The sequence below is a fragment of the Trichechus manatus genome, unplaced genomic scaffold (assembly GCF_000243295.1).
Source record: "Trichechus manatus latirostris isolate Lorelei unplaced genomic scaffold, TriManLat1.0 scaffold00107, whole genome shotgun sequence".
Classification (NCBI taxonomy): Eukaryota; Metazoa; Chordata; class Mammalia; order Sirenia; family Trichechidae; genus Trichechus; species Trichechus manatus.
In genome coordinates, this window is record NW_004444043.1 from 4,675,161 (window position 1) to 4,687,625 (window position 12,465).

Here is a 12,465-nt window from a genome sequence, read left to right on the forward strand (position 1 = left end):
AAGACCGAAACGTAAAGGAAGAAAGGAAATGAAACACTGAGGCTGTTGGGAAACGGTGCTTCTGCGATGCCTAACCTGCACTAAAGACGGCCGCTCAGTTCCCACGCCGCGGGCGGGAAGGCTGGCAGGCGACCGGGTAAAGGCGGGGACTGGCACTGGCGGCGACTAGTCTGCGGTTGGCGGCGCGGTCACGGCGGAGGCGGGGCTACGGAAGCCGAACTAGCGAAGGCTCTTCCGTCCGAAGGGGTGTGCGCAGGCCCATGACGCCGCGGTGGTCTCGGGGCCCTCCCACGCGGCCGGCCCGCCCCCGCTGCGCTTCCCGCCCAGACCCGCCCTTATCTCCGCCGTCGCCGCTGCCCCTTGGGCGGAGACGCAGCTTTTGAGTCGCTTGGCAGCTTCTGTTGGGTCAGCGGCGTGAGGGAGCCGCCACTGCGTGTAGTAGGCCCAGCCCAGCCCGTTGTGCGCCCGCCCACTGGAGCTCGGCCGCTGTCCCCCGGCTGGTCCGGGGGATCCGGGCAGCGCCTCGACGGCGGCTCCGCCGGACACGGGGACCGAGCCGCAGCCCACACCCCAAACTGGCGGCGTCATGAGGCACTTGCCGTACTTCTGTCGCGGCCTGGTGGTGCGGGGCTTCGGCCGCGGCTCCAAGCAGCTGGGCATCCCCACAGGTGGGTGCGGGACGAGTCAGAGCTCCCGGGGCCGGGTCACGTCGTGGGGAGCGGTCAGTTGGGGGGCTCTGTACCCGGTCGCGGGGCCTCAGGGGTTGCGGGCATAGGCGACAGCCGGTGCCCATCGCCTGTTCTCGCTTCTTGGAGCGGAGGACCGTTGGTCGGGTTGGGGGAGCACGTCCTGCACCTGTCTGCGAGGTCAACAGGGACCAGGGTTGGAGATGAGGAAAAGAGGGGGCCGGGGCTGAGTCGCGGGATTCCCCTTTCTCGCTTCCTTGTCCAACGAGGATAGAAGTGCCAAACCTGACACGGGTTTTGCCGGTTGGTAAACGTAGTGTGCACCAGAATGCTCAAGCCTACTTTAAAGTTTTCTCATCTTAAAGTAGAGTTGAATAAGAGTCAAGTTATCTTTTTTTGGTCTGCTTACATTAGTTTTAGGATTCAAAAATTGACTGTATACTTAGTTCATCCTTGGTAATAAAAATGTTCCAAGAGTCTTGGCCCCTGTCGTTCTGAACCTGGCACAGCGTTACAATCATGTACGTTGAGGCCTTCAGAAAAAATAAAGCAAAATACATACGACGAGTGCCCCTTGGCCTGTTAAATCGGTCTCAGGGCACGTGTATTTACAAAGTAATCTTTTCGGGTGATTTCTTAATCTCCTCAGGAGAGACCCGGTGAAAAACCCAGCTGTTCATGTACCTGTTTTCTTTTTTACCCTGAGACTGTTCTTTTTTTTTTTTTTGGAGAGGTTTAGTAAACACCATTGATAGCTTGAAAACTTTATGAAAAGAAGGAAATCCTAGCCAGAACATGGGAGGTTGGGATTGGTAAACATAGGCAAAGTCAAAGGAAGCTGGTCTACTTAATGATTTAGACTAATATAAAAGTCTTAATACTCAATTTTTATTTATTTATTTTTGTTTAGCTAACTTTCCTGAACAAGTAGTAGATAATCTTCCAGCTGATATATCCACCGGCATTTATTATGGTTGGGCCAGTGTTGGAAGTGGAGATGTCCATAAGATGGTGGTGAGCATAGGATGGAACCCATACTACAAGAATACGAAAAAGTCCATGGTAAGAACTGTATCTTGCTCTGTACCGTAACGGAAAGTGAGATGATGATTTAGAGTCAGTCTTAGGTGCACATGAATTCATCAGTGAGATTTATAACATAGTTCATGTTTAGAAGCTTGTTTCATAAAATTGAGCTTTCTAGTTAGTTCTTTGGGAACCCTGTTAGGCTAGAACTGCTTACTACAGGAATGGTGTTTTCTGATGTAATTGCAAGGCCATGTTCACTCAAGGTGCTTTTTTTGGTTTGGTTTTTGGTTTATTTTCTTTAGTATCACCTTGCATTATGTTATTTTCACAGGACCCGTACAGCGTAAGTGTTTTATCTGCTGTTGTCGATTTTGACTTATGGCAACCCCATGTGTGCAGAGTAGAATTGATCCATAGGGTTTTCAAGGCTGTGATCTTTTGGAAGGTCAGCTCCCCAGGCCTGTCTCCAGGGTGCCTCTGGGTGGGTTCCAGCTGCCATTCTTTCAGCTGATAGTCAGGCGCTTTACCATCTGTGCTGTCGAGGGACTAGACATGACAGTCTTCTGGTCAGTGGATGTGTGTGTGGCGAAACAGACTTACACATTTATCTAAATTTTACTGTCTTTTAAGATGGAAAACTGCCAAGCTAAGTGCTGGTAGAAACAATAGAAATGGCACAGAACTACTTAACATTTTAATCAACATTTTCGAGTATTAAGGAAGTAAAAATTGTTTGTTGGAGGAGATAAGGAAAATAATTGATGAAAGAACACAAAATACTTTTCTGTAGAATGAGGGAGGAACGAGAGAGGAGAGGCTAATCCCATGACTTTTTTTTTCTTTTTTTAAATCAACTATTCAGATAACAGGAATATTACTATAGAGCCAGTTAAGGAATACCTTGTAAGTCCTTCCGCAGTTAAAAGAAACTCAGTTTTCCACTTGTAGGAGGTTCATACCTTTCAGAGGTTTTCTTTTTCCTGTTCTTTCCCTGTAACAGATATTTATGAAGTGCTTATTCAAGTCTTTTTCCATATTTTAAAAATTAACTTGCTTGGCTTATTGATTTTAAAATATTGTTAATTACTCTACATCTAATTCCTTTGTTGAAATTATGTATTGCAAATATTTTCTCCCACACTTTGTGGTTTTCTTTTTTTTAACTCTCTTAATTCTGTCTTTTGAAGAGCAGAAGTTCTTAATTTTAATATAGTCCAATTCATCATTTTTCTTTTATGATTGGTTAGTACTTTTAGTCCTTGCCTGCTCCAGAGCCATGAAGATATTCATCTATTTTCTTCTAAAAACTTGATTTACCTTTCTAATCAAGTTGATTTTTGAATATGGTGTATGGTAGAAGTCTGCAGTGAATTTGAGTAGACGGCACAGTCTCAGCCTTCACTTCAGACCAGCTGGCTCCCTTATGTTTAATGATTTGCCAGAAACACTCACAGAACTCACTGAAAACTATTATATGTACAGTCGCACTCATTACAGAGAAAGGATACATGAAAACCTGCCATGGGAAGAGTTGTGTGGGGCAAAGTCTAGGGGGCTTACAAACACGAAGCCTCTATCCTCATAGATGTGTTACCCTCTTGGCCTAGATTATTGCCATACAAGGAAGCTTTCTAGAGCTCTGATCTCCAGAGTTTTTACTGAGAGTCCATTGCATAGGCATGATTGATTGATCCATTGCTTGATCTCCAGTTCCGTCTCTTCTCCCTGAAATTGGGCTGGTATCATTGATAGCACTTGACTCTGAGCCCCCACCCTCTAATACCAGCATAGATGATATTTGTGGTGTGGCCAGCCCCCACCCGAAGATTTATGGTGTGGCCGACCCCACTCTGAGTCATTGAAAACCAAACCAAACACACTGCCATCGATTTCACTCATAGTGCCCCTATAGGACAGAGTAGAACTACCCCATAGGGTTTCCAAGGCTGTAATCTTTATGGAAATAGACTGCCACATTCTTTTCTAGCAGAGCAGCTGGTGGGTTCAAACCACTGACCTTTTGGTTAACTGAGCACTTAACCATTGTGCCACCAGGGCTCGTTAGTCATCTTATTAGTGCTGTGCAATTCCATGTTGTAAAAATGCCTTGGGAGTGGCATCTGACTTCCTGTAACTTCACAAGGGAGAAGGAGAATCCAGATCAACAACCCAAGGCTAATTCCTATGAGACCGAGGTCAGACATGCCTCCTCTCCCCACCATCTTTACCAATTCCAACACCAGCTGTCCCTCCTACGGCACTTTATACTTCTCTGCTGGGTCCGTTAATTCATTGCAGTGGCCACACAGAACTTACAGAACATACTCACAGTTATGGAGTTTATTAGGGGAGTAACCGGTTGCAATTTAGGTTCAGGAACAGTCAGTACAGTTCTTCCGTCAGGACAGCCTCTTCTGAGTGGTGCCCAGGCACACCTCTCTCTGACCCTCACCCTCTTCCCTGCTCAGGCAAGTGTTACAAAGCTCTTTAGCTCTGCTGATAAGTGTCCAGAGGCACCCCACTCGACCAGTAAGCCTCCCGCCCAAAAGCACTCAGCTTTCTCGCTCCATGGGCCAGGAAGCCGACCACGCCGTCTCATGCAGTCTCCTGGTTCTGCTGCTGCTGTGTCGCCGTCGATCCTAAGTCCAAAGGAAATCCTCTGCTCCTGGCTGTTGTTCCTTGGTGGTGGTGAGATCCTCTCCTTCCTGCCACTGGGATGGCTCGTTTTAAGCCTAGCAGGATGATAAAACTGACCTGTCCCTTCGTTAGGGTTCCGTAAACCTTATTTGTATGGTCCCATCCCCACACGGAAGTGCCATGAACTTCATTTACATTATTAGCAAGCTATTCAATCCCCTTGTTGTTAGGTGCTGTTGAGTTGGTTCCAACTCATAGCGACCTTTATGTACAACAGAAGGAAACACTGCCTGGTCCTGCACCATCCTCATAATCGTTGTTATGCTTGAGCCCATTGTTGCAGCCACCATGTGAGTCCATCTCGATGAGGGTCTTCCTCTTTTTCACTGATCCTCTACTTTACCAAGCATGGTGTCCTTCTCCAGGGAGTGGACCCTCCTTGCTTCTAAGGAGCATTCTGGCTGTACTTCTGAGAGATTTGTTCGTTATTCTGGCTGTCCATGGTATATTCAGTATTCTTCATCAACACCATAATTCAAAGGTATCGATTCTTCTTCCATCTTCCTTATTCATTGTCCAGCTTTCACATGCATATGAGGTGAATGAAAATACCATGGGTGAAGTCAGGCACACCTTAGTTCTCAAAGTGCTTTTCAACACTTTAAAGAGGTCTTTTGCAGCAGATTTGCCCAAGGCAATGTGTCTTTTGATTTCTTGACTGGTGCTTCTATGGGCATTGATTGTGGATTCAAGTAAAATGAAATCCTTGACAACTTCAGTCTTTTCTCCATTTATCATAATGTTGCTTATTGGTCCAGTTGTGAGGATTTTTTTTCTTTATGTTAAGGTATAATCCATACTGAAGGCTGTGGTCTTTGATCTTTATCAGTAAGTGCTTCAACTCCTCTTCACTTTCAGCAAGCAAGGCTGTGTCATCTGCATATTGCAGGTTGTTAATAAGTCTTCCTCCAATCCTGATGCTGCATCCTTCATATAGTCCAACTTTTTTGGATTATTTACTCAGCATACAGATTGAATAAGTATGGTGAAAGGATACAACCCTCATGCACACCTTTCCTGATTTTAAACCATACAGTATCCCCTTGTTCTGTTCGAACGACTGCCTCTTGGTCTATGTACAGGTTCCCCACGAGCACAATGAAGTGTTCTGGAATTCCCATTGTTTGCAGTGTTATCCATAATTTGTAACGATCCACACAGTCAAATGCTTTTGCACAGTCAGTAAAACACAGGTAAACATCTTTCTGGTATTCTCTGCTTTCAGCTAAGACCCATCTGACATCTTCTCTTAAACACCCCGAGTTTAGCATAGTATTACCATTTTGAACTCTTGGTTAAGTGGTTTTAGACTTAGTGATCTAATATAGTCAAAGCTCTAATAAGAATTATGTTATAAGAAAAAATCCTGTCTATTTCTAGTGTCCATATTTTAAATCTGATTTTTTTAATAGACTTCACGAAATCCGTAAATCTCATCATATTATATTCAAAGTTTAACATTAGGATACTTGGGGAGAGAACCCATTTTAATCACCTCAGAGGATCCGTGGGTCCTTTACCCAAACAAAAATAGTTATAAAACACTAGGATATTTGATTCTTTTAAGAGAAGAAAATAAAACCCACCTTAATCTAAAAGTTCTGTTTGAAATTCCAGTCCGTTTTTTCGTCTCAGTCATAGTTTAAGTGCACTTGGTGAACTTAGCATTTTAATTAAGAAAGTAAACTCATAATTATTGGATTTGGATTTTCATGTTTGACTTATTTAAAATAAGATATATTTAAGTATAATTTGCTCTTAGCTCTATTAGTTTTGTTATTCTGGATAGTTTAAATGTACTCTCAGCTATTTTGAGATAGATATTTTGGGTTTAAGGATCACTTTATATGTTAGATTTTCTGAAGCCATACACTTGCGAATACACCCCAATATCAAGTTACATGTTTCTAAAATGCTGACACTTAAACACCTCCATTTCTAGTGCCACCATCCTAGTCCAACCCCTGCTGTCTTATTTCTGTATTTGTTTGGTCTTCTACCGTACCGGGTCTTTCTGCCTTTTGGATTTTTTCTTTTCGGGATTCTACTAAAATTCAGATGATGTATCTGAACTAGAGAGGTGCTAGGACATCTACCGTCAGCACCATTTAATTCAGCATGCCCTATTCCTGTTTGTCACGTCACTCCCTGGTCAGGAACCTGCATTGGCTCTCTTGCCCCCACATCAGTCTTCAGCTCTGCCTAACCATCAGAGGTTTCCATAACTTATTGTTTATCAGAAACACATGGATCCTGAATGGCCTTACAACTTTTTTTTTTTTTCAATAGAACAGCTCATATTTTGTTCATTCCTGCTTTGATGTCTGCTCAGCTGTTTCTTCTCGATAAATCTTCTACCTCCTTTGGTACCTATCTACTTTTTCTGTAAACAGCAAGTCATACCAGATTTGGGTATAACATGTCACCTCTCTTGGTTATATTGTTTAAATGTAAGGAAGGGCAGGGCAGAAACAGGAGTGGTGGAAGAATTCAGGAAAAACTGCGTTTAAAATATAAGTACATAAATTTTAAAATTTAATGAGGGTCGACTGGTTCATTTAAATTAACTCACCATAAACACAAAAATTTGAAGTATGTCTTCTCACATTTTAATATTCTAACACTTCTTGACTGTAGGAAACTCATATCATGCATACCTTCACAGAAGACTTCTATGGGGAAATCCTCAACGTGGCCATCGTTGGCTACCTGAGACCAGAAAAGAACTTTGATTCTTTAGGTAAGTTCTTGTTCAGATCTTTATAAAATACTACTACTGCAACTACAGTTACTTCTGCTGCTACTACTAATAATGATGACAGAACAGATAGTATTTGAGTGTTTAGTGTGTTCAGGCACTGTTTAAAATGCTTTTTATGAATTAACTAACTTCATCCTTACAACAGTCATGTGAGGTAGGAATTATTTTGCCAATTATGCAGATGAGGACATTGGCACAGAGAAGTTAAGTAATTTGCCCAAGGTCACACATATAAGTGATGAAGCCCTAGACTCAAACCCAACAGGCTGGTTTTAGAGCCTGAGTTCTTGACCACCCTATGCCATGCTGCTCTTCTCCAATGGTTTATGAAATTTTTACTTCCTTTTCATATGTTAAGTAACAAGTAGAATTAACACTGATGAATAATGGATGCTTTGGAAATGTCTTAAAGTGTAAGAAACACTATGTCAGAAAACATTTGAAATAAATGGTATCATGTATCTGTTAGCATAGTGTGAGAGTTTTAATTCTATTGTAAAGGTTTTTTTTTATAACAAATTAAATACAAAGGGGAATAGATCATGAATATTGTGTCTTCCATTTGTAATTTGCAATGTAAATTTTTGCTAATTGCAAGAAGAAAATTAGGTACTTTTTTTGTGTACCACTGACTTCCTTATTTAAGTCAGGAAGAAGGGGGTGGAACAAACATTTTCTGGGTATCTACCTTGTGCCAGAGACACTACCAGCCTGTGAGTTTGGGAGAGGCTGAATAAAATAGAAATTAAAAAGTACATTAGCAGTTTTTCACAATACAAACCAAAGCTTTTTATATATATATACACACACACATATATATGTAGCACGTGTTACATGTAACATAACATGTTGTGTGCCGTTGAGTCGATTCTGACTCATAGCTACCCCATGTGACAGAGTAGAATGCCCCATAGGGTTTCCTAGGCTGTAATCTTTACGGGAGCAGATCACCAGGTCTTTTCTCCCGCGGAGCTGCTAGTGGGTTTGAACTGCCTACTTTTTGGTTAGCTGCTGAGTGCTTAACCGTTGTGCCACCAGGGCTCCTTATGATGTAATGTATAGCCCCCTAAAAGGGATTTATAACAGCAAGCTGAACTTAATACCACTATTTTTCAGTTTGTCTACTTCATAAGATTTACACTTTGAATATTATTATAGCTTTTTCTTAAAGGCAATGACTCAGTTATCTTTATGTGGGATATTCTCTCTGCAGAGTCACTTATTTCGGCAATTCAAGATGATATTGAGGAAGCTAAGAAACGACTAGATTTACCAGAACATTTGAAACTCAAAGAAGACACTTTCTTCCAGGTTTCTAAAAGCAAAATACTGAATGGCCACTGCTGAAAAATCATCTTATTTATTCATTCATTGTTTTCTCGTATTTCACTGTTCATAACTAAGTAGTCTCATCTTGCTTACATTTTGAAAATCAAACATTTTCCTACAGCTGTGAATTAGTTTAAACATTACAACGTAGTTACTATGTCATGCTTCAGCTGTAAAACCCATCTTGCCACAGTACTAAAAAGATTCATTTAAAAATCAAGGTTGTTTTTTATGTATTGTGTTAATGAAAACTTTCAAATCTTTTCAAAATAGACCCCTAGAAAGGTCTTACATTATTATGAAGGAAATAAAGTGTATATAAATATGGATGCAAAGGCAAGTCACTGGTTTTGAGCTGAGATTTGTAATTCTCGTGGTAAAATACCAGCATATATGTACTTACATAGCACATGCAGCTAAATAGAGAAGGCTTGTGGAAGTATGTGCATTAAAAACAGAGGTCTGCTAGTTTATTATAAACCTAAAGGGAAAAGTCCATACTTTGTGTTCTTGATGTATTATAATTTACATATTTTATTATAGACGTGAAAATGTGATGACATTTCATTTTAGTCATTTCCTTCATGAGTTCAAATCATTGTATCTTCTTTTATTTTCTTATCAACCTGCCTCAATTCTAAGTCAATTCTTGACTCCCTCCTACCATTTGTTGATTGTTTTTTTTTAAGACAAAGAAAAATGAATGTTTTTCAAATCTATAGGTCCTATTTTTTGTGTTGGGCAACACTTCTCTCCTTTTTAAGAGTAGATATACTTGTTCAACATTTTTCTTGATTTTGGTTCTTTTTTCCTTTAAGTGATTGTCAGTATCAGTTTTTGTCAGTTGAGAATATCTCACAGCTGTACACTTAAAAGAGATTGAATTCATCTGTAACGTTTCATCCTTTCACAATATGGACAGTGATTACCGTGTGGAAATGTATTGCATTTTTTGTTGGGGCAGGGGAGGGGGCGGACTTCATCTTTAGGTTTCCTCAAGCTTTAAATTAATGCAGAGCAGGTCGTTTATACACACCAGTTTCTTAAGGAACACAAAAATGGTTCTCCCCTCCCGCTCTGGTAAACAGTTTAAGTGCCAGTGAAACTAGGAGAAATAGAAAGTTATTTATTTTTAATATATAGTCCTGAGCAAATCTAAACTCTGTGCATATACAACTGTAACAATGTAATTCAGTGCCAGTCTAAATAGTGCTTTTAGCTTGGGGAAAAGGCATAAATAATAAAGTTTCAGTTAAATAAACTTCATCCTATGTATTTTTCCTCCTAACTATATGATTTGTGGTCACGTGAGTCTTTTGTTTATATTGGTAGAAATTTGAAATCTTTGGATATTTAGGAAGTTAAGATTGCAGATTGGTTTGGGCCACTGAAGTCGTACCTTGCATCATTCACCTTAGCACTAGATTTAGGGACAGGGGCAGTATATAGATGGTAATTTTAAAGATGATAGCAACTCATTATAAATCAGTTTTCCCTAAATCAGCATTAACGAATTAGAACTGACTTTAATAAAAATATTTATAAAGTATATAGAAAAATATCTTAACTCTGATGTTAGAGTAGGGGGAAACATGGATAAATTCAGTTGGATTGTGTTTTACTTTATGATGTATGGATTTGTGGTAAACAAAGCAGTTTATGGCTTTTACGTTTTTTTTAATTAAAATTTTTGGAAAATGTAATTTTAAATGTTAGAAATCCAGTACTTGAAAGGTGCCTAAATTGTCAATGGCTGTATGAAGCAAAGTTAACAACAAGCATGTAAAATGTAAAAACAGGTTTGTGTTTGCTTTGTTTGAATAGCTTGCTGCTAATCACGTCCTCATAATTGTGAAAGTGCTTTGCTATGTTATTGTCGCCTTGTGTTTTGTGAAATAGCCATTGCTTTTGAAAACCTTGGTGTACCATTTAGGGGTTAGGTAATAGTATTAAATTTACATTTTAAAAAGTTTTATATTAAGTATTTATTGTAGAAAGTTACAGTAGTAACAATTTGATTAGTCTGAATATTTTCAAGCACTGAAATAAATTTCGACTAAAGTGATATCTTTTTCTTTACCTGTGTCAATTTGTATCTTTTACTTTATATTTAAAGTCCCTAATATATAAACTTTGTTTTTAAGCCTAGGAAAGAGGGCTTATACTGATGTTACTTCAAGGTGTGTTAAAGGGCCTAGATAGCAGTTGTGACGGGTGCAGCTGGAAGAACCTGGTGACTCATAGCGACCTTATGCATAACAGAGAGATACATTGCCTGGTCCTCTGCCATTTTCATGATTATTGCTGTGTTTGAGACCATTTATGCCATTGTATCAATCCATGTCATTAAGAGTTGCCGTCACCTTTGCTGGCCTTCCACTTTACCAAGCATGATGCCCTTCTCCAGTGAACAGTCCCTCATGGTTGCTTCTAAGGAGTGGGAAATGGGGTGGGGATGGGAGTAAACAGGTTAATATTAAGTCTTGTTGAAATTTTGCTTCTTTTAACTACATGCAGGTGTGTTGTTATGAAAATAAAGATTAACTTTTAAAAAGTTCATTATGTATTTAGAGAGTGACCAAAAAGTTGGGAAACAGGATGAGCTTATTTTTAAACCCACCCAGTTGCCGTTAAGTTGATTCCGACTCTCTGTGACCCCGGGTGTGTCAGAATAGAAGTTTTCAGTGGCTGGTTTTTCGGAAGTAGATTGCCAGGCCCTTCCTTCTCCTTCCCTTCCTTGCTCCCCTGCCTTTCCTTCCCTTCTTTCCTCTCTCTCCTCCCCCACTTTTCTCTCTTCAGGAAGCAGGAATGAGCGGTCAAACTAGGAAGGGAGTGAAGAAGTTAAGTACACAGGCAACATCTATAAAATATTTGCAATTTTTCTTTTTGGACCTAGATTAGAGATGTCACATTGCCTACTTCCAGGATATTGGTCTTAATATAGCTTCTTAAGGTCAGTGCTCTAAACCAGTACTAGTTCTCTGCGTTACCGAGGACAGTGGGAGAGCAGAGCTGCCTGCTAAGAGCTCTGTGGGGAAGGGGTGGGTGGGAGTTTGCACAGTAAAGAGCCCCTAGCACTCACTTGCTGTCTACAGTAAAGCCTCATTTTAGGAAGGAGCTGGGTTGTAAAGTCAGCAAGCATGGCCAAAAAGCAATGATGCAAGTCAAAATTACTCATGAAAACATCTTTAAATTGCTAAAGCCTGGGTCCTGTGAAGCTCAAACCTAAGTTTTAATTGTTTTCTTTCTCTGCATTTCGGCTAGGGCTTCCTTATTCTGGGATAGTGGAGACCTTGGTCGAGTTTGAACGAACAAAGGTAAATGAGCAAATAAAAGGATCTTAACTTTTCTCTTTAATGTTTTTTGCCCAATGAACCTGTATAGTTGGACTCTCTTAAGAAGCTAAATGCAAGTGTTACATAACTGCACTGTGATAGCTTTGGTTAGCAGCCAAACTTAACCATTATGCCATGAGGGCTCCAGTATCGTTGATATTTTCCCAAAGCAGTCTGAATCCTAGTGCGTTATTATTTTCAGTTAAAAATTGATCCCTTTGGAATTCCAGGTTAATCTCAGGATCACTGTTGGTCTCTCTGAGCCTTCAAAATATTTTCTAGTCCTGCTTACAGATTTGAGAGTATTTAAATAGGTTGACACAGTGGGTGCAACAATGGGCCCAAACATAGCAACTATTGTGAGGATGGTGCGGGACCGAGCAGTGTTTCATTCTGTTGTAGATAGAGTTGCTGTGCGTCCGAATTGACTCAGTGGCACTTAACAAGAACAATAACAGATATATTAAATGGTCCCTATCTAGTACACGGTATTTTCAGTCGCCTCATGTGCATACAAAAACTAGACAGTGAATAAGGAAGACCGAAGAATTGATGCCTTTGAATTAATGATGTTGGCGAAGAATATTGAATATTCTATGGACTGCCAGAAAAACGAACAAATCTTTCT

General features: G+C 40.5%; 1 protein-coding gene across 1 annotated transcript; it reads left to right on the top strand.

Moving 5' to 3' along the window:
• Positions 1-386: 386 nt before the first annotated feature.
• RFK (riboflavin kinase) lies at positions 387-10,567 on the top strand. The gene is made up of 4 exons (XM_004383301.2): positions 387-668; positions 1,597-1,748; positions 7,050-7,152; positions 8,387-10,567. Exons 1-4 carry the CDS (start codon positions 587-589, stop codon positions 8,518-8,520), a joined length of 471 nt encoding a protein of 156 aa, XP_004383358.1. The 5' UTR covers positions 387-586; the 3' UTR covers positions 8,521-10,567.
• The last annotated feature ends 1,898 nt before the right edge of the window (positions 10,568-12,465 follow it).

Excerpts from the sequence above, each read along its gene's own strand:
- RFK (XM_004383301.2), top strand. The coding sequence starts at position 587 with ATGAGGCACTTGCCGTACTTCTGTCGCGGCCTGGTGGTGCGGGGCTTC. Across the intron at positions 669-1,596 it reads GCAGCTGGGCATCCCCACAG|CTAACTTTCCTGAACAAGTA; the intron begins GTGGGTGCGGGA and ends ATTTTTGTTTAG. Across the intron at positions 1,749-7,049 it reads AGAATACGAAAAAGTCCATG|GAAACTCATATCATGCATAC; the intron begins GTAAGAACTGTA and ends TCTTGACTGTAG.